This window comes from Podarcis gaigeae, assembly GCF_964106915.1.
Source record: "Podarcis gaigeae genome assembly, chromosome: 8".
Classification (NCBI taxonomy): Eukaryota; Metazoa; Chordata; class Lepidosauria; order Squamata; family Lacertidae; genus Podarcis; species Podarcis gaigeae.
The window spans coordinates 24,504,214-24,525,908 of NC_139684.1; the positions used below are offsets into that span (position 1 = coordinate 24,504,214).

The 21,695-nt window shown below is 42.9% G+C and overlaps 1 protein-coding gene across 1 annotated transcript; it reads right to left on the minus strand.

Moving 5' to 3' along the window:
• Nucleotides 1-2,762: 2,762 nt before the first annotated feature.
• Nucleotides 2,763-9,262, minus strand: LOC310850794 (arylacetamide deacetylase-like 4). Its single transcript, XM_083752749.1, has 4 exons — nt 8,464-9,262; nt 7,489-7,705; nt 4,833-4,896; nt 2,763-4,184 (listed from the first exon to the last, which is right to left on the minus strand). Exons 1-4 carry the CDS (start codon nt 8,638-8,640, stop codon nt 3,410-3,412), a joined length of 1,233 nt encoding a protein of 410 aa, XP_083608875.1. The 5' UTR covers nt 8,641-9,262; the 3' UTR covers nt 2,763-3,409.
• Nucleotides 9,263-21,695: the final 12,433 nt, after the last annotated feature.

The window sequence follows — 21,695 nt, forward strand, 5'->3', positions numbered from 1 at the left end:
TTATTTTATATTTTTTTTATTTAGAAGATAGTGGGTTGCACAACAAGTGTCGCTCTGTCAGTAAAAGTAAAATGTTTCTACATGCACCCATGTTCAACACACATTGTTCCACTAAAGTAGGCGGCTGAACTCATCTTGTTCCTGGGAGAGGCTTTTTATTTGATCCTGCAGGACTGCTTTTATAGTCTTACCTAATCTGCAGGTCTACCATGTGAAGTGTAATCCAGAGTTACCGTACTTGGGAGGCTATTTAAAAAACTCAGGATACACCCATATTGTGGGAATGGAGCATCCAAAATACAGTGGTACCTCAGGTTAAGTACTTAACCTGAAACTGTTCTTAACCTGAAGCACCACGATTTCTGTTCTTATCCTGAAGCAAAGTTCTTAAGCCGAGGTACTATTTCTGGGTTAGCAGAGTCTGTAACCTGAAGCGTATGTAACCCGAGGTATCACTGTACTATGCAACCAGTTAATGCTGTCACACAGAATCTTGTGCTCTTCCTCTCTCTCTCTCTCTCTCTCTCTCTCTCTCTCTCTCTCAATATAATTACCACAGAGAAAGGGGTACGTGCCAAGAACCCAAAATCCAGAAAGAGAACCTGGAAATCCAAAAACCAGAAGCAGAGTTGCAAATTAATACTAATATTAATATACTAATATATTAATATACCTTGCCCATCTTGCTGGTTTCCCCAGCCACTCTGGGCAGCTTACAGCATATATAAAACATCAAACATTAAAAAAAACTTCCTGATACAGGGCTGCCTTCATATGCTTTCTAAAAGTCAGATAGTTGTTCATTTACTTGACATCTGAAGGGAGAGAGCTCCACAGGGAGGGTGCCACTACCGAGAAGGCCCTCTTCCTGGTTCCCTCTAACTTCGCTTCTCGCAATAAGGGAACGATGGGGGTGGAGAAGCTCCTTCAGTGACCATTTTGTACCTCAGAAATGGAAGTTAAACTTCTGAGCTCTTGATGGCTGTGTTCTTTTAATCTTATTCTCTCAGAAACAATTTTTAAAGGCAGATTGAAAAATGGAAGGAATTTTTTAGGCTGGATAGAGGAGATTTTTTTAAAAAATTCCAGACTACCCACCCTTACTGAGGCAGATATTATACAGTGGAATAGGAGACTAATTCAACACACACTGCAAAATATGATTACCACATATAAGAACTAGGAAGGTGAATATAATCTCTTATGTTTTTAGAGTCATTTCAGAAATATTCTGGGGGGCACAAGAACTTAAGAAGCCAGAGTCATGGCCCAGCTAGTTCACTACCCAGAAACAGGACCCAGGACCCAGGAACAAGAGCAGTTTCCTTTTCAGTGGCTGATATTGAGAAACATTCCAACCATGGAAGCAGAGTGCAGACATCATGGCAATTGTTATAAGAATTCTAAAGTGTCATAAATAAAATGAATGTTCATAAGTGCACAAGTTACATTAAGTACATAAACCATATGGCATAAACAGTACAGGAGATCAATCCTGAAGACATCGTGACTTGTAATGGCCCCAAATATTTCCTCTGCAGAAAGGGTCATATTTTAGGTATGAATAGGGTAGGCTTGTGAACTGGACTCAAGAACAAAGATATTTACCATCTCAAAAGAATGGCCTAGACTGGCAGGATAAGGTAATCAGAAAACCTTATCAGGTATCGTGACAAACAGGAGATGAGCCACAGTCACACTTTTCTGTTGTAGACCATCTCTTTCTGTGAGGACACTGCTTGGTGGCTTAGGAACTGGAAGTTGGTGCTCTGTGCTATATAACCATCCCTATTAAGCTGGTGGGAGTTGTTATCAGGAGAGGTGGCAATGAGGTATCATCTACATGTGGGTGACACCCATCTATTGTTCCCCATGCCATTAGACATCTTTATGAAGCTGCTGGGAATTGTTATCAGGAGAGATGCTGTGAGGGATCATCTACATGAGGATGATACCCATCTCTATCACTCTATTGCATCTAAATTAAGAAAGGCTGTTGAAACAGATTCAAGGATATAGGTGTTATGTCTTCCAAGACCTTGATTCCACAAAGTGGGGAGATACACTGTCCTTTATAGCAGTGTTTTTCAACCACTGTTGCGCGGCACACTAGTGTGCCGTGAGATGTTGCCTGGTGTGCCGTGGCAAAAATTGAAAAATTCGAAAGATTTAAAAATAAAGTATTTTATAATTTTTCATATTTCTGTTTACTTACTATTTCATAATAAAGTAACGATAAAATACTTTCTTTGTGTTTATTTGATTCCTATTCAAGAGAATTACTTTATATATAGTCAATATAGGCACAGAGTTTCTAATGGTGGTGTGCCTTGTGATTTTTTTTCATGAAACAAGTGTGCCTTTGCCCAAAAAAGGTTGAAAAACACTGCTTTATAGGATAGTTCTGGACAGGGTATCTGAGAAGACATTCCAATCAACCCTGGTCACTTTGTACTTTGGATAAAGATGTGTTGATGGTGCCATACATCCCTGCAATAAAACATGGTGGGACTGTGTGCTTGGAGCACTCACGTTGCCACTTCTTTGGAATTCTCTTCCTTAAAACTTAATTGGGCCCCAACAATGTTACATTTTCTGTGCAATAGGCTCTATTCTGAGTAGGATTAGATAGAAACTTTATTTGCATTAGCCACTAACCATAGCAATAAGATAACACATACTAGAGACAAAGCTAATAGTTAGCTATACAAAATTCATTTGTGGAGGTTTACATCAATACAAATGACAGAATCGATAAAATATGTGAACCAATAGGTTTTCCTTTGATATATTTCTTAAGCGGTAGAATCTTCGAAAGTTGATCAAATCATAGATCCTATTCTAATTGCCTCTACTGAGTTTTTTGTAGTGTTTGCTGTCACCTTGGTTTCCAGACCCTTGATCAGCCCGATCTCCTTCTTCTGCACAAATTCCAGCTTATCAATTATCCTAATTAAATTGTAGCACCCAGAACTGGACACAGTTCTCCTGGTCAAGGCAAAATGGAGTGGAACTATTACTTCTCTTGTTCCGGACACTATAATTCTGTTGATTCAGCCTAGAACAGCATTAGCAGTGCAGATCTCCAGCCAACTAATGTGTAATAAAAGGAAAATGGAAGAGGAAATGTTCATAAAATGCATATATTAGTGAAAAAAATATTGAAATGACATATATTAGAGCAAATTGTTTGTAATCCATATGAAGTAAACATGTTTCTTGGTGAAATTTCACACTAAAGTGCTGGTGTATTTTCATGAGGAATTCCCTGCTGCCCCCAAGAACCACATATTTCTACAGAATCGTAGAGAACTGAACAGAAGATTGGAAAAATCAGAAACTATCAGAAGCTGACATTGGCAGATTCTCCCCTCTTTATGAATGACTCACAAATTCAAGAGATTGCCTCTCATATGTTTTTGACAAACTCTACGATGCTGTCCATTATTTCAACTGCAGCAGGGAATGCAAAGATGCATCCTTTGAAGAAGTTCATCACCCCATGAAACCCGTTCTCAACATGGAACCAGCTGACTTTCACCCCATGGTCCTCCAGACGTTTCTTGTACAGCAGTACGTCGTCTCGTACTACGTCGTACTCGCAGCTCACAAGTAGGGTTTCAGGAAGCTTCTGGATGACAGAGTCCTCAGCAAAAAGGCAAGAAATATCAGGTTCCAATAGCTCTCGCAATTGCCTATAGACTTCAGCTTCATAAGGAGCAAGTGGGACTTGTTTGTAGCCTCTTGCCTTAAATCTCTCTGGAATGTTGTCCAGACTCAACCACTTGCCATATTTCAGTCTCATTGAATCTGGCACATGAGATCCCTTCAGGAACTGCCCTGCCAAAGAAGTGTCCTTTCCAATGTACTTCATGATAAAGTAAGCAACGTTTTCCCGGAACAAGATGGGCATTGAGCCATTCTGCTGATAGGAAGGTGTGTTGAGGTCCATAGCCTGGGAAGTCCCATAGGTGAGCACTTGAGCCCGTAGTTTTGGAAGGTCTGATCTCTCCACCAATTTCTGGGCAACAACAGTAGCATAATTGCCCCCCGCACTGTCCCCACCAACGATGATCTTGGAAGGATCCACCCCATGGGAAGCTGCATTTTGAATTAAGTGTATGGTAGCAGCAAGGCAGTCCTTGTACTGAGCGGGAGGAAGGTGCTCAGGAGACAGCCGGTAGCTGCAGAATAAAACAGAAGCAAAGAGGTAAGCTTCCAGAATCTTTTCTAAACACATTCGTGATCACATAGAATTACAAGAAGATCCTGCTGGATCAGTTATAGCAGATACAATGCAGGTCAAAGTCAGCTGGCTTATGCCCTTAAAAAACTGACTTTACCAGCTAGCAAAAGAGTGTAGGGAACGCTGGGGAAGCAGAACCCTGCAGGATAGGATCCAGCTGGTGGAAGACCATTTGCCACTTGCAACTTTCCCTCCTCCTCCTGTTTAGATGCAGGGGGCGTTTCCCAGTCTCTTCCTGATTATGCATTTAAAAGCCCTAACTGAATATTAGCCCCACTCCCGGATTGATTCCAGGCTGGATCTGGGTTGGGTGGTCTCCAAGTTGAGGCTGATCTGGAGGCCCTGGTTAGCGGTGCTGTGCAAGGCCTTATGCCCAGTTCATAGTCCCCCCACGGAAGTGAGCGTGTTCATGTCATAAGTGCATGAAGCTCTGATTCTCAATCACAGAACAGAGTGTTGACAGCTTTCGTGGGGAGCCTCTTTCTCCTGCAGGGAATATGGCAAGGGATGCCAGCCTGAAATACAGCAGCATGCTGGGCCCCTACACACTTTCCCTATGAAAGGCCATGGGGTTGTGTTTACTTACCCAACAGACACAACCACTGAATCAGTCTCCTTGGCAATCTTGCTGCAGACATCTTCGTAGAATGCTAGCAAGTTGGGAGGGAAATTCAAAATTGGAAAGCAATTATGTGGAAGATACCTTTGGCTTCCATTGCTCTACATGAGGGGTCAGCAACCTTTTTCAGCCATGGGCCGGTCCACCGTCCCTCAGACCATGTTGTGGGCCAGATTATATGGTGAAGGGATTAATGAATTCCTATGCCCCACAAAAGAAACTCAGAGATGCATTTTAAATGAAAGCACACATCCTACTCTTGTAAAAACACGCTTATTCCCAGACCCATCCTACTCTTGTAAAAACACGCTTATTCCCAACAGGCTGGATTGAGAAGGTGATTGGGCCACATCCAGCCCACAGGCCTTAGGTTGCCTACCCCTGCTCTACATGCTGTGAGACTGCAACTCCCAGGAGTCACAGGCAGGAATGAGTGAATCCTTTCTCATTTTTCCACACTTACCTTCCATTCTCTACCTGCCCAGGGTTTCCAGCAACTGCTTGGCAGAAGCACTGCTGCCTCCAATCTTGCCTTAAAAAGCACAGTTTTGCAAAGAAACCTTCCCTTACATAAGATATTGGTACATGCAATATTCACTGACATAAGCCTTTTTATGCATCGTGCACATCCCATTGCTAGAGTGCTGCGTTGTAAGTGTCAGAGACTGACTTTGGGTTCACATATTGCTTCAAAAGATGCAAAATAAATAGGTTCCCATATAAAAACAAAATGAATCAAATTACAACCTCTCCCCCCCCCCAAAAAAAAAATTCTCCACCTGGCAGAGTAACAAAGGCAGGCACTTTGCTGCTTCAGAATGTGGGGGGAGATGCCCTGGAAGAGGTTACTAGAGTAGAGCTCTCAGAGAAATCTTCACTGGACAGCAAGGGGGGAGGATGCCCAAATTCTCCTCACAGCAGGATGGAGGAGAATGTGAAAATGCTAAGTAAGGGGAAAAGGGGGAGGACCGAATCTTGTCGCCCTTTGTGCTGTCTGAGAAACGGAAACTCAGACTGAGCACGTTGTATCGGAGAATGACAGTCGTTTGCCACATCCTGTGATTTTGAACTGTAAATAAACGTACATAAATCTTCCAGAGGCTCATTAATTCTTACCGGAGCTGTTTGTCTGCCTGAGATCATTACACACAGATCCATGAGTTGCAAGCTTTCATTTACTTAACATGTTATTGTTTGTATTCATATTTGCAAACCTATTGCAATTTTCAGAGACAGGAAAAACAGGAAAAACAAACCTGTTGTAAGAAACTCCTCAATTCCACCTTAGAAGAAATCTGTCTAGCAGTTGAACTGAGAGAGCATGGGAGTTGTATTCTAGGAAGCAAGATCTTGGAGGGGCACAGGTGCCCCTATTCCCCCAAATATGAATTTCTGTAGCAATAACAAGCTCTTGCAAGAGGTTGTGTCACCAGTCTCCTGACTCCCAATTTCTTCATGTGTAACTTGATCCTAGCCTTCCTTCCTCCCACAGTTCCTGCTTCATCGGCTGTTGCAATGGAAGGCTACTGAATGGGACTTGTTAACTGCCAACCTGTAACATTGCAATTGGTCTTGCGAGATGAAACCTGGTGCAAGTCCAATTCTCTCAACCACTCATATTGTCCCTAAGAGATGGGAAAGAGCCATTCTGGATTAGGCCAAAGACCCAGCCAGCCCAGCCTTGTGTTCTGCCCAAGGCCAACCAGATGTCAGCAGGAAGCCCACAAACCGAGCCTGTCTACAACAGCACTTTGCTCACCTGCATGGGGAAATTTCAGGTGTGATGGCAAGAGATCTGGGGAACTCTGATAACAAGTTTGTTGTTTTGTGTATCTGAAAGTGGCACTGCTATTTGCCAGCTTGTAAAATTGTGATTGGTTTTGTGAGATGGAAACCTGGCGGAGGTCCAGTTTCGGGTTACGGGTTTCGGAAAGTTGACCTGTGTATACAGATAAATTAGCACATGTGGGTTTGGTGGGTGAGTGTGGGATTTGGTCAGGTGTAAATGAGGGGGTGGCCAGGGGTGGGATAGCGGCTGGGTTGGTAAGCAGAGCAATCAGAAATAGCAACCTATTAGATACATGTGTGTGAACCTCTTTGAGGTTCTATGAAATCAAGTGTTATATGAATTTTATGAAAGGAATGAGTCAGTATCAGCAGTGGGGGGCATCTGTCCCTCCCCCAGGGACTGCTTGCTGGAGTGCAGCTCCCCGGTTCCCTGACCATTGACCACTAGAGAGGTGGGATCTGGGAAGCCATGACAACAAGAGGGTCCATGTCTATAACTTAACAAATGCAAATCCAAAGCACATGTGTGCCCCTTGTCTCTTCAGGAACTTCCACCAACACTCTTGTATTTCAGCCCTGTAAACCTCTCTTCCAATGATATCTGAAGCACTTCTACCCAGAAAGCAGATTCCAACTAAGCATTAGGAACACCTTTCTGATGGTAAGAGTTGTTCGACAGGGAACCGCCTCCCTTGGGAGGTGGCAGGCTCTCTTTGACTGGAGGTTTGACAATAGAGGTTTCACACCATTTCTAGGATTCTACATGGGCTTATTTGAGTTCAACGGGGCTTGCCTCTAGGTAAGTGTTCATATGTTCACAGCTTTAATCTCTTACCGATGCTTCCAATCATCCCAGCACCTCCATGGAAGAACACAAATCCTTTCCTTGGGCCAGCAGATGGTGTTTTGGGCTGATAAACCCTCACAGGCACCCCGTCGAAAAGCAGATCTTTGGAAGAGAGGCTGGGATCCGCTCTTGGATTCCAGAAATTCATGAGGAAGCGGATAACAGTGACTTGTCTGCAGACACCCAGCAGCTCAAGACACTTCCCCTGTTGGGCAAAGGAAAAGTCTAAAGAAAATAGTGCCCACATTTGCAACCTATTCACAAGGGGTGGTATCCAAATAAGTCCTATTTAAAGTAGACCCATGGAAATGAATGAGCCCATGTTAGCCAAGTTGATTAATTTCAATTGGTCAGCTTAAAATTGGTCACCCCAACCCAAACACCCGCCAAGGTACAGAGGCAAAAGAAGCTGGGAAACAAGCTAAGCTTTGGAGAAACAATCCACAATCTCCTTGCTTGCCTATGAGGCAATATGTGCTTTCCTGAAGAAACCATGTTGTAAAGAAAACATGGCTTTGTGTGAATAATTTATTTCTCTCTATGTGTATCCTTCTATAGGCTGAAAGGAAGTCCTTGTTGAATCACATCATCATCAAGTCAATTCATTATGCATGTTGGATTAAGCAGTATTTGAATAACCTAAATATATAAACTGTTATTATTATTAATTAAATATACTGCCCTTTATGAAATGATCTGAGGGTGGTTCACAGCAAAAAAATACAAGATAAAATCCCAAAATACACAATGAAAGCAAGAACAAAGCATACCAATAACATCTTTAAAAGATGTAGAAATGTTTTTGCCTGGTTCCTACAGATACGTATTTTTAACAGTAATAATAATAATAATAATAATAATAATAATAATAATAATAATAATACATTTCTTAATCACCTTTCCCATAAGAACATAAGAAGGACCTGCTGGCTCAACTAATGGCTCATCCAGTCCCCAACTTACCGCAGTGAATGCCATTATGGCAAGACAGTGAAGACCTCGAAGCTTTAATGGACTGTCAAATCCAGGTGGAATTTCACTCCTGGAACGATCATAGTAAATCGCCCAGAAGAGGAGAGACAGGGAAGGAATCCCTATAACTCCAATCAACCCCAGCAGCAGGCTCTGAAGAAGCTCCATTTCTCAATTCCAAAGAGTGAGATGCAAACACTGAGCCTAAACTGTCAGCATTTGCTGCTGTTTAACTCCACCAGTGGTATCTATACACAGCCGATTGTAGGTTGGTTGATGAACTATTTCACAATTACAACACTGACTTCCATGTAGATGTGATATCCATCAGATACCAAGAACAATTTTATGGGTCTTGAGGGTGGCACAATTAGTGGTGCCCTATTCAGGAATTTCTAGTCCAGTCACCGAACCATCCAGCTCCATGTAAAGATTTTCAGTTTTACATACCCCAGTGTTTGTTGACTGAAGTTCCAAACATCCCCACCCAGCTTAACCCAATAGTCAGGAATAGTGGGAGTTCTAGTCCATGGTGGAAGAGGTTTTGTGTGCACTTCCTGGCCCAAGATCTCCAAGGCTTCCGACACGAGTCCCATTCCTACCTAAGCCCCTGTATATTCAAATCATGGGCTCTGCTCCTCATAAATAAATGCAACTTCATGTTGAAATGACGTATATCTGAGCATGGACACAGCCAGGATTTCTGTTGGGGTGACAGGACACCCACCTGCCATCGTCCTCTGTCTGGCTCTGTCTAGCAGATTCCAAATGAGACGTCTCAACAGCAGTTGCTTTAAAATACTTCCTTTTCACCCAAAGTACTCAGCAAAAAATTAATAAATAAATTACACTGAGTATTCTGCACAAATTTCCCAATCTTCTTTAAAATTGGTGTTTCTGATCTCTGATTTTGCACGTCAAACTTGCCAATTCAACATATTCTATCAATTTCAGCGGCCCTTTTATTTTTTGGTAGGTACTACCTCATATCACCATTTCTGTGCATATGATTTTCATTCTGCCATTGTTGCATAAGGAAATAGATTTACCTGGGTTTGGGGGGGATATCTGCTCCAGTTATCCCTAGTATAAAAGCTTCCCGCCAACAAAATCTACCCAAATTGTCAGTCATTTGAAAACTAGGAAGGACAATAAAACATTAACATCAGAGATTCATGTGATTAATGAGTATATTTTGCAAAATTACAAAGAACATGCCTTTTTATATTTCTTTCTTAAATAAAAAAACTCCTTTCTCACATTCCTTCTTTCTTTCCTATGCACTTTTGCGTGAACACTCCGTAAGTATAACCTATGTCTGTGCTCCACTGTCATCATTGACCTTATCCAGGTCTTTACTCTCCACCAGGTATTGAATAACTGCTCTACAGTACAACTGGTGCATGTCTTGGCAAGAGTCAGGAGATGTTTCAGATGTCTAATAGAACCATATTAAAATGTGAACTGATGTGAGCAATCATGATGCTTAAGATAATATATGAGATAGAGTACTCTTATTTTCTTACATTAAATTGCTTAATGTTAATAATAATAATAACAACAATAATGATAACGATTATTTTATTATTTGAACTCCATCCATCTGAATGGATGGATCCAGCCAATCTTGGTGGCTTCCAACATACACACACACACACACACACACAAACACAAACACACACACATAACAAAACATTAAACATTAAAAGCTTCCCTATACGGGGAAGCCTTCAGATGACTTCTAAAAGCTGTGTAGTTAACTGTCATGTAACAAAGACTCATGAGAGCAGAAGCAGCAAAGCAGGCTGGGAAGTGCTGGGACTGCACAATCATTTGGGCCTACTAAAGTTATTCAGGCCTAACTGCTAACTGATGAGTCACTCTGACATGTGACTTAGCAGCCAGTTTCTTTTTTGTGCTCTCTGTAAGATTTCAGTGAGAGTTTGTCTGCTTCAGCTGTGAACAGAGTCAGTATGTAATCTCAATGAAACTGTTTGGAACCATGATGTTTATGAAGAAGTTTATTTTAACTCAGTAAAGCTTCTATTCTTTAAAACTCTGCATTATTAATTTACGCTGCACGTCAGGTTATGGGACCCAGTGTTTTATGGATGGTGAATAGCTAAAGCTGGAAAATCGGGGTGCTGTTGGTGAGGACCTCGAAGGGACTGAAGGTCCAGTGGTGAGGCCGCGTACCAAAAAAGCAGACCCGGTGCAGCAAGGAACAGAAGCCATGTCAGCTCAGCAACCTGCACAGTTTATTATTAATCTTGGCAACACTGACCAGATGGAATGTCTGAATGGTAAGAACTACCTGACTTGGGCTCTCAAGCTTGAACTGGTTCTAAAACGTGATAGACTTTGGCACTGTGTGGAAACTTGTTTGAATCCACAACCCTCTGAGCAGGAATGTGAAGAGGGTGACAGAGCCAGAGCGTACATTTTGTTGGCTCTAGAGGAACCACAGGTCCTGCACATTGCAGATTTGGACTCTGCCAAAGAATATTGGGGTCGTCTACGTCAGATACACCTGTCTGACAGTGCTGGTTCAAAAATTGGACTAATTAGGAGACTATACAGAACTGTGCTTGCTACCTGAAGGTGGATGTTTAACCACACACTCTGAAGGTGTGCACCATGTTATTCCTCCAGTTGCAAAGGAGAGGTAAAAGATTTCCAGACCTGGATCAAGTCTATATCCTGCTATCCAGTCTCCCACCAAGCTTTAATATTGTGATAGCCTTTCTTGAAAGCATGAGGCAAGATTTATCGATGGCGTATGTAACAACCCGTCTACAGGAGGAAACTGAAAAGTGTGTGGAAAAGCTGAGTGAGGAGGCAGACCAGAGCAGTTTGAGTCGCCCTGCTAACCAGAAACCCAGATTCTCAGGAGGAGATGGGACCGAAGAACGCTCCACGGATCGTGCCATGTTGGCAAAGAAATGCTATCAGTGTGGCAAGCTCGGGCACATGAAGAAAGACTGCTGTGTGAAAAACCCAGGAAAAGCGAGCGATCCACATGAGACAGAAAAGCAGACGCATTTCGTCTTGGCAGCCACAAGAAAAGAAAAGACAATTTCTCCAGACAGCTACATTTTGGACTCTGGCTCTGCCAGAATCACAGTGAACAGCCCTGACTGCTTTACAACACTCAGCCAATTGCCAAAAGGGAAGGACAGCATTTGTCTTGCTGATGGACGGCATTGTCCAATATCAGGTATAGGTACGTGTTATTTGCCATGCCTAGATGCAGAATTGAGGGATGTATTGTTTGTTGAAGAACTAGAATTTTCTTCATTGTCAATTTCGTGCCTTACCAATGTTGGTTTTGAATTTATTTTTGAGGGTGATGAATGTTTGATTAAGAAGCAGGGCAAAGTAATTGCTTCTACAAAAATGGTGCATGGCTTGTACCCTTTACAGCATTCTCCGCCAAGTGATGGGGTCACAGAGGGACCTAAAGCTGGAAAAAATGATGTGTTAATAACTTAACTATGCCAGCAAAACTCTAATTGCCCACATAAAAACTGCATCCATGCTTTGCACTGAAAAATGGGGCATGCAAGTTTCAAATATCTAGAGAACATGCAAAATGTATGTGTCAGGGAACTGCCATCGGAGCCAAGAGTGGAGGTAAGGCTCCCTAGCGATGCAGGAGAAGGGCCCAGCCGGGAAAGAGGGAACACTTCCTCTGAGGAAGGAGATCAGCGTGACACCAGGAAGAAAGGGGAGCAGGGAAGGACTTCGGAGAGATGGCTCTTCCATCTCTTCCACAAAGACCAGCGGGGAGAGCCCAGGACCTCCGCTGGCCACACCCACTCTGCACAGAAAACTTCCGCGCAGGGAGGCTAGGCGGAGACTTGTGTCAAAGAGCTTTTATGCTGGAAGAAGTTCAGGAAACACCCACTGACGGATTCTGCCAGTGACTGACACAGCCACGGAGAAAGGGCTGTCCAGCCACGGATAGGTTTAGCCAGACAACGTTGCCTAGAGCAGCGGCCACTTACGCACGAGCAACCCCAATTCCCTTTACAGTATGTAAAGATTTAAATGTTAACCAGTGCAGCACATACCTTAATTGTGCTATTTGCAAACAAGCAAAATCAAAATTGCAACAAATACCAGGTAAAAGTGATAGAATTTCTCTACATGCTTTGCAACTTGTTCATTCTGACTTAATTGGTCCTTTTTCTAGAGAGTGAGGGAGGATCTAGATATGGCCTAATTATTGTGGATGATAAACAAGGTATTCATGGCTATATCTAATGAGAAACAAATCAGAATGTGCTGATGCTTTTAAGTCCTGGAAGGTATGGACAGAAAGACATTTTCAAAGGCCACTTATTCAACTACAAACCAACCGAGGAGGCGAATATTTAAGTAATCATTTCCAGGCATGGCTTAAATGCCATGGAATAATGCATCGTCTCACATGTCCAAATAGTCCCTGGCAAAATGGAGTTGCAGAGAGACGAGTGGGTGTCTCTCTGTAAAGAACAGCTTATTAACTGATGCTGGATTGCAAAATGATGCAAAGCTCTGGGGAGAGAGGCAGGAGAGAAAGTACCTTGCTCGGGGGAAGATGGCGATGAGGTAAGACGCATTTGCCGGAGCTCATTTTGAATCCTCCCTAAATTTGTGTTGTGGCTCCCAGCCTTTCAAGTTCTTGCTGAAGATTGTACCAGGGTGTTGGAGTCCACGCTAGGAGTTCACATTGCCGATAACTGTAAAGCCTGCATCGTAAATCAGCTTTAATGAGCAGATAATTGTATTCTCCGGCAGCCTTGGAAGCAGCCTTCGACTCACTGGTTTTCCGCCAGCTCACACTCAGCTGTATTTTTATTACCTTTTATTACCTTTTAATCACTGCTATTTTAAACGACTCATAACGATGGGTCAAGGCAAACGCCTAAGGGATTGTGACGAGGCTTTGCCCTCCCCAAGAGCCAAACAACCAAAAACCGACCCCCCCGTGTCTGGCAAATGGAGTGGCCCCACTGAACACTGCTATAGGGTGAAAACTCAGAACCGTTTCTACCCATTAATGTCCCCAGAAACAACGTCAACACCAGAGGAATTGTTTTCACCCCAGATTAAAACTGCAAACGGCAAGCTTGGAGGAGGAGAGTGTCCCACTGAAGGTGGTACAAGACACCGGAACTGAGGACTGCGCAAGACAAGAACAACATGAATATCTCCATCTTGTGGTCAGAACCCTTAATTGCATATTCAAGAAGATTGATGTGCTATCCTCCCAGCTATGTAACCTCGGGCAGAAAATTGATAACTTCTGGTTAAAGTCTAAGCCAACTGTAGATACGGGGGAATTGAAGTTCCAGAGAACCTTACCCTCAACCAAAAAAGGAAGTGTGATTCCTAAATATAGACCAAATCCTGCACTGAAACATCAAGCATTGTCCCTGCAACCCAAGAAAATCTGCCTAAACATCCGGGCAGGGTCAGCAAGGTGGCTCACTCTGGGTGGGGTCAAAAAGCATCTAAGCAATCTCCTAAACATAGAAACCACACAATACGACCTCATTGCAGTATTACCTTTGAACCAGCACTTCAGGACAAGAAAGTGATGCTTGCGTTTTACTCCCCAAGGATCCCTTCAGTTATCATCAGGCAGAAATCACTCTTGGCTAGGTATGATATCACCCCAACAAGAGTTTTTATGGACAGTAAGCTCCACCCCCTTCTACTCGCCGGCCACGGCAAGGAGCAGACTCTGTCGGAGAGGTCGGGAGCACCTCGGGACATCGAGCCTCCTCTCCCGGAGGATACCCATCTGCACCGAAACTGGACTTACTCTACGCCCTCACGAGCTCTAAAGAAACCTACCGGCGCAAGTAATCCTCTGACCCCGCCGGAGGAAAGAGAGCTTTTAGCCACCTTTGGCGACCTCCCACCGAGGGAACAACAAGAAATAATTGATAGACTAGAAGTACTTAATCATCAGCTCATACATGTCCAGAAGAACGGAAAAGTCCTGCTCACTTCTCAGGATAATCCTGTCAGCTCTTCGGAGCCGTGTTTTAAGGAAGCAGTTTAGTTCAGTTCCTAAACCCATGCCTCCCCCACTTGAGGGCAAAACCCACCGATGCTTGGCAGACCCAGGTTTTGTCTCACAAGTAGGCCCCTCATCTCTACTCTTGAAAAATTTTGACTCGCCCTCCAAGAGTTCCCCGCTGAAGAGTGTAGCCCAGAGTTCTTTCCACCAAAACAATTCCTTACCAACTAATCCATCAATGCCGGAACTGGAGTCCTCATATTCCCCTGAGCGGCATAGACCCGACATACAAATGGTACCAATACGCCAAGCATCCCCAGTATCTTCGCCAGCATCAGGACAGGGGAGTGTTCCACCTACAGCAAAAAATGGCCCGGATTTGATTGAAGACCCGGCCGGACATATAAATCAAATGGTTTCATCGGCGATCTTTAGACCTCGCAGTGGGGCAGTCTCAGCAAATCCTGTGGAGTTTCCCACTGAAGTGTCCGCCCTTGGGCTAGTCTGCAGGAGACCCGTCCTGTTGCACCAGTCAGAACACCTCACTACCAACTTCAAGACTAGGTACCCCCAGCAGGTGCCAGCCCTGCAAAGTAAAATAACTGACTTTTTTGAAGTCTGGTGGTCTTGAGATATTTGCTGATGCGAGTTTTGGAAGTGACACTACAGACAGGAAAAGCACGTCTGGAGTTTGCTACATGTACCACCAGGGTCTATTTGATTGGTTGTGCAAGAAGCAAACAACAGTTAGCTTAAGTACTTGTGAAGCTGAACGGAATGCACTGTCTTGTGGATTGTGAATGGTTGTTACAATTGTGTAAAGACATGAGAATTCCTGTAAAGTGTCCAATCCAGGTTTATCAGGATAATAAAGCATGTTTGGCTTTGCTGACTTCTGAGGGATGTAAGCAAAGCACGAAGCACTTGCAATTGAAGCTGCAGCATGCTAGAGAATGTGTTCAGAAAGGACTCGTAACAGTGTCCTACATGCCAGGTAATGAAATTCCTGCTGATTTATTGTCCAAGGTTGTTCCGAAGGATCAACACTGCACCTATGTACAGAAATTGGGTTTGTACTGAGATTGTACTGACACGCTGCCCAGTAGTGTTCACAGAAAGGGGGAGGATGTTAGTTTCTGTTTGCCACTGAGCAGCTGCTTAGAGTCACAGGACTCTGTTTACATTCCAGAGACCTTCCAGGCTGTTGGAAGTCTCACGGAGGCAGAAGACAGATGTGATGTTTACTGGTTTCCTGTTTCCTTTGTTACTTTGTTCCTTTGTTTCAGTTGCTCTCTGCTTTCATAGAGAGAGGTTGTCTTTTCTGTCTGCATAGCTTAGAAATAAAACTCTTTGCAATGTAGCCATAAATCTCATCACTTCCCTGTACTGGATTCTCTGCTGAATGAGAACGTGCCTTGGAGCCTCATCAAAGGCTCGAGGTCATTGATTATTTGTCGGGAGGGCGATTCCAGAGACTTGGCCGGAAGATGAGCTTTAGCAGCTTGGCCGAGTGGAGACTCCGACAAACAGTGTGCACCTTAATTTGTTTTATCATATTTTCAATATTTTATTGGAAGCTGCCCAGCCAGATTTTGGGGAAATAAATAAATAAATAAATAAATAAAATTATTACTTGCAGTCACACTTCCTTTGTTACCATAACAGCCCATAATTACGTGGCATTAATTCACAAAGAAACTGGCCTGGCTATTCCAACAATTGAATTCTTGCTGGATCCAGCAATTAGAAGGGGGCTCAGGCATGCAGCCAAGCTCCGCTCCCAACTCACAATGATATATTAAAAGTCAAGTTCAAATCCAAAACAGGGGTTGTATTCAATGTTAGTGCTACTGTGAGGAGACCCATTGAAGTTAATGGACATGACTTTCATAGCTGCTTTGATTTTAGGGTGCATTGATTTCAGGGTCTATTCTGGGTGTAACTTAATTGGACACAACTCACAGACTGGGGTAAGAATGAAGTGTTAGGCTAATTGTTGGAAAGCTGTGCAGTAGGACTACGTTTCAGTACAAGTTAGACTGAAGGCATGGTAGGAAGACATTTTGACTCTGGGGAGCAGTTCAGATGGAAGGTGTAATGCCTACAGCAAGTAATTGCTTAGACAGAGAAATGATGATGCAATTGGATAAGCTAATTATAAAGAGCGGGAATCAGGGTAGAAATGATACTTGGAAATCAAAACACCTTACAACACCGAACTCTGTTGTGTAACTGACCATCTGCTTAAGCTCATCTGCAAAAAGAGCATTCAGTTCATTTGGACTTCTCAAGGAAGAAGATTGATCTCTCCATTGTCCTGCTGACTTGTTTTCTAACCAACCTGGTGGTGTTAATTTCTTATGATATCTGAAGAACAAATTTCCTTCCTGGTATCTGCGAACCTGCCAGATTCCTGTTGTTTGTGGTTATTTCACAGACGTTTTTGTGTGTGGTAAATTGATTGGGCTTTAAACCCGGAGACAATGAAAGATTGAACCAAGAACATACAGGGATCAATTTTTTATTTAATATTGTGGGGATTGGGGGGCAGTTGCCTAGCCCATTTTAATCTGAAAGGGATTAAGCAGAGTTTAACATTGCAGCTTTTGCCACCACCCTGTGTGTGTGTCGAAATGTTTTAGGAGGTGCAACCCCACTATCCCAATAAATCAATCAATAAAAGCAGGACCCTTCATGGTGGATGACACTCTGCCCCAAAGTCTCTCCAAATTTTCCATCCTTTTTGTCAACAACAACAAAAAATATTTGGTGGAGTGAAGCAGCACCAATTTCTCCAGTGGGGAGGAACAATTGCCCATTTTTTCCATATCATTTAGCATTGAGTCATTTCTCAGGTTCAATGCTAGCTGTGGCAGTAGCACAACTCTCCCCCAAATTCACCAACAATGGCATAGGGTAGGTCCTGAAAACACATATTGTGGGTGTCAGCAGGCTAAAGAGGTGCAATCAAATGATGCAGTGAAAAAAGGCAGAATATGCAACAAGGTGTGTGTGTGTGTGTGTGTGTGTGTGTGTGTGTGTGTGTGTTTGGGCTTCTTCACTGCAACAGCCATCTAGGCAGTGTAAAAAACACACACACAAAACCCCCTCTGGAATAGTGTATTTAGGATAACATAAGATAACACCCTGGTTACAACTTGCAATACACTCTGAAATCAGCTTTCTTCTGCTATCTGAGTTTGGACGTGAGTCTTAATGGACTTAGAAGTGGTGGCAACTCTTCAAGTGACAGCTAGAATCTGCATCACTAAAGTGTGATGGATCCTTTTCATCAGCTATTGGAATGAAAGGATTGGAGATAACATTGCCCCATGGCCCATTTTAAACTCTCTTTCCTCTGTATCTCTCTCTCTTCCTCTCCAAATTTTCCACCCATTGTTAAAATGACAGAAGGGAAGGTTATCCTTAGCAAAGACTTGTTTTTTGCTGTCTGATGCAGAGAATATCTAAATATTCAGAATATCTAAATTTCTTGATAAGGCTCTACATATCCATGCTATTAAACATAAAGGGGGGCATGAAAAATGATTTATTCTTTAACAGTTATGGAGCAGAAATGTAAATATCTATTATTTATTATTATCTTTATCTTTATCATTTTCATGTGTAAAATGGCTGTCTGCTAAAACTTGACTTGACAAACACACACACATATTTCCCCCTTTCTCTTGCGCTCACTTTTCTTTCTCCCTCCCCTCTCATCTTTCTGTGATGTCCTCTCTTATGTACCCTACCTAACTTGCTCATTACTGTTATTGCTATTGGTTTTATTTCAATTCACCTCTACTAATTTCCTTCATGAATGTCATACCCTCCAACTGTCCCGAAAATGCTGGGATCACCCCAAAAACCCTCTTGCTATCACGGCTTCCAACGACGTCACAAAGAGTCCTGAATTCCTAAGTCAGAGTGGTCCAACATGAGGCCCTTTGCTAAGTTCCAAAGTCCTGAAAATCTTGTAGCCAATTAAAACTCTATTTATCCAGAGTTGTCACTAATTTACCATCTTTACATCACAACTTTATTCCAAGGAGCTCAAGGTGATGTGCATGGCTCTCCCTTTCCACATGAGATAGATTAGGCAGAGAGAGAGATTTGTTTGGACTGCTGATAATACGGCAGCTTATGGAAGGACTGCTATTTTCCTAGTATATCTGTATATCTGCCACTCCCCTGGTGTGCTGCCTGATGTGGTCATTTGACTCTGCTTACTAATGATATGGCCAGCCCTCCCACAGGGTGCTTCTGAGCATGTGCAAACCGTGATTTAGCGCTTCTGCGCATGCGTGACTGCAAAAACCCGGAAAAATGCAACCTGAAGCTTCTGTAACCCGAGGTATTTGCATTAGCTACAGCCACCCAGCAATGCAGAAAATCTAAACTCAAATAAGGAATTTACAGGGACCTACAACAACAACAAAAACATACCACAGAATAAGACTGGGCAGTAAATTTAAATTGCAGTGATAACATGCAGGGGTGCTGACTCCCCCCCCCCCATTATTCATTTTCCATAATTTTAAACAAATTGCCACCAAATTCATACAAATTGATGCAAATTTAATGCAAATTTAAAAGCTGACCCCCTCCGCAATACTGATGTTCTCTCTGTTTTCCTCCCTCCTTTGCTACTTCCAGTACAATAACTTTCCCAACTATCATTTCAAAATACATTCACCCCTTCTCCCTACACATCACCTGTTCGATTTACCAATCTCTGCTAGGACTTTTATAACTTTTCCTCAAAATAGTCGGGTAGAGGAAATCCTCTTCTAACTATCTATAATAACCATTAATCAATTTTGAAACATACACCCCTCCGATACCTATTAAGTAACACTTTGCCAGAGAAAAACAGCGGGATGGTTGGATTCTGGTGAGATCACAGCTTTGGGTCCTCTTCACATTTTTCCTCAATGCTTAATTGCCTCAGTTTGTGGAATATGTGGCCACAATCTCACCTCTCACACACAGCCCAGGGAATGCTGCACCCTCAGATTCATTCCCCTAAAGAAAAAAGGGGAGGTGGACGACCTTTTCTCAAGGCGGGAAACCACTACTGCGATGGATGGTCAAGGCAAAGCAAAGTTTGATGGTACAATACAGGCAGAATTCCACCAGAGTGATATAGCTCTCAATATGCTCAGCTAGAGCTTCCCTCTGATTGGTACAGCTAGCCAGAAGCAGGTGAAGACATGACTCTGAGCGGGAAAAGGGAGAGAAAGTTTTGGTTCCTGGCATTCAGCTTGGTAACAGCATAAACTCTGAGCCCAGAGGGAAGGTTTACACTCAGAGAAGGCAGTCTCTGGGCTGGCGATTAGCCTGAAAAACATGGGTATACAGACATGAAAGAACTGGGAAGCTGGATTTTGGGTGAGGAGAAGTGGAGTTGTGAGGGAATGCTCTACTTACATCCCAGCTCAATAGGAAAGAGATATCTCTCTCTAGTGAGAGAAGAATAATCCTAAACCAGTTAAAATAGGAGTGTGTGCTGATCCTCTACTCTGACAGACAGGTTCTAATAGAGGAGCCTCAGGTGTGAAATTTCTAAAGGTTGGGAATATGAAGGATATTAGGCAGGTTAGTACTTGCCTGTTTTGTAACCTACATATTGTTGAAACCTAAGATCTAACTCCTCTGTGATAAGCTTAAGCAGCTGAAGTAAACCTAAGCTGTATATTGATGATTTTAGCATCTTATTAAAAAGCTTGTGATATCTACTGAATTCAATATATATAGTTTACTGATTCTTTAAAGATTTCCAACTCCTCTTTTCACCGTTCTTGTTGTGAAATAAAGAATGCCGCTCCTCAGGGGGTCATCGCTGTGGGAGCACATTCATCTGGTGCTATACCAGCTGCACTGGCTCCTGGTGGAGTACAGGATCAGGTTTAAGGTGCTGGTTTTAACCTTTACAGCCCTATACGGCCTAGGACCCTCGTACCTACGGGACTGCCTCTCCTGGTATGCCCCACAGAGGACCTTAAAGTCTGCAAATAATAACACTCTGAAGATCCCAGGGAGATTAGACTGGCCTCGACCAGAGCCAGGGCCTTTTTGGCTGTAGCCCCAGCCTGGTGGAACGCTCTCCCACAAGAGACCAGGGCCCTGCAGGATTTGACATCTTTCTGCAGGGCCTGCAAGACGGAGCTGTTCTGCCAGGCCTTTGGTCAGGGTTCAGTCTGATTCTTTCCTTCTGTATAAGAACAAGCATTAAAGATGCTTCCTAGCCTGCTCACAGGTCCTTTATAAGACCAGTGGTAACATTTGGCCCTGGAGAATTTTAACCATTCTCAATTTTACCCATGGACTGCCATCTGTCCAGATTTTAATTTGTTCTGAACTAATTTTAAGATGTATTTTAATTAATTGATTGCCTGTTTTTATGTTCTTATGTTCTTTGCATACTGTATTAGTTTTATGATGTTAGCAGCCCTGAGCCGAGCTCCAGTCGGAGACATATAAAATTATTATTATTATTATTATTATTATTATTATTATTATTATTATTATACAGTGGTTCTCCCATCAATTTCAATACTGCTTAGTCCAAGGTATACCTTCCACAACCTACTGATTTGTGGACTAGCAGGAGTCCAAATTAGACCACTCAACTTTCAGGGACCCTCTAGGACTGAGATGTGCCTCAGCGATCTCTCCCTTCTGCAAATCCTCAGCCAAAAAAACGGGAAGGACACTTTCCCCCAGAAGCCTCCATGACCCCCCCAAATAGTCCAGAACACTGAAATCAGAATCAGAGCCCATTTCCAATAACTCACACCAGCTGTTTCTATAGCAGCAGAATTTATTTAAGCTAGGAAGAAACAGGAAAGATTCTGTAACCCAATGCAAAATATATAATTTATTTTAAAATCAATCCTATTAGAGGTTCAGGAACATTTGAATCCCAGCACCAGAACACAATAAAATAAGGAAGATTTTACTAGCTATTATGATACACTTTTCTCATAAACCTCAACCCACTCCTGAAGTGAGATTGGCTTGGTGCATCACTGCCTGAAAAAGCCAGCAGAAGCAGATTTGTAGGAGAACTGAGTGGACAAAAAAACCCACCAAGTTAAAGAATGTTTTATACATTTCCCTGAGACACAACTCTCAATGGCCCTAACCCTTTCAAGAGGACAAGAGGCTAGACTCATTTTGAACTTTAGCATGAAACATCCCTGTG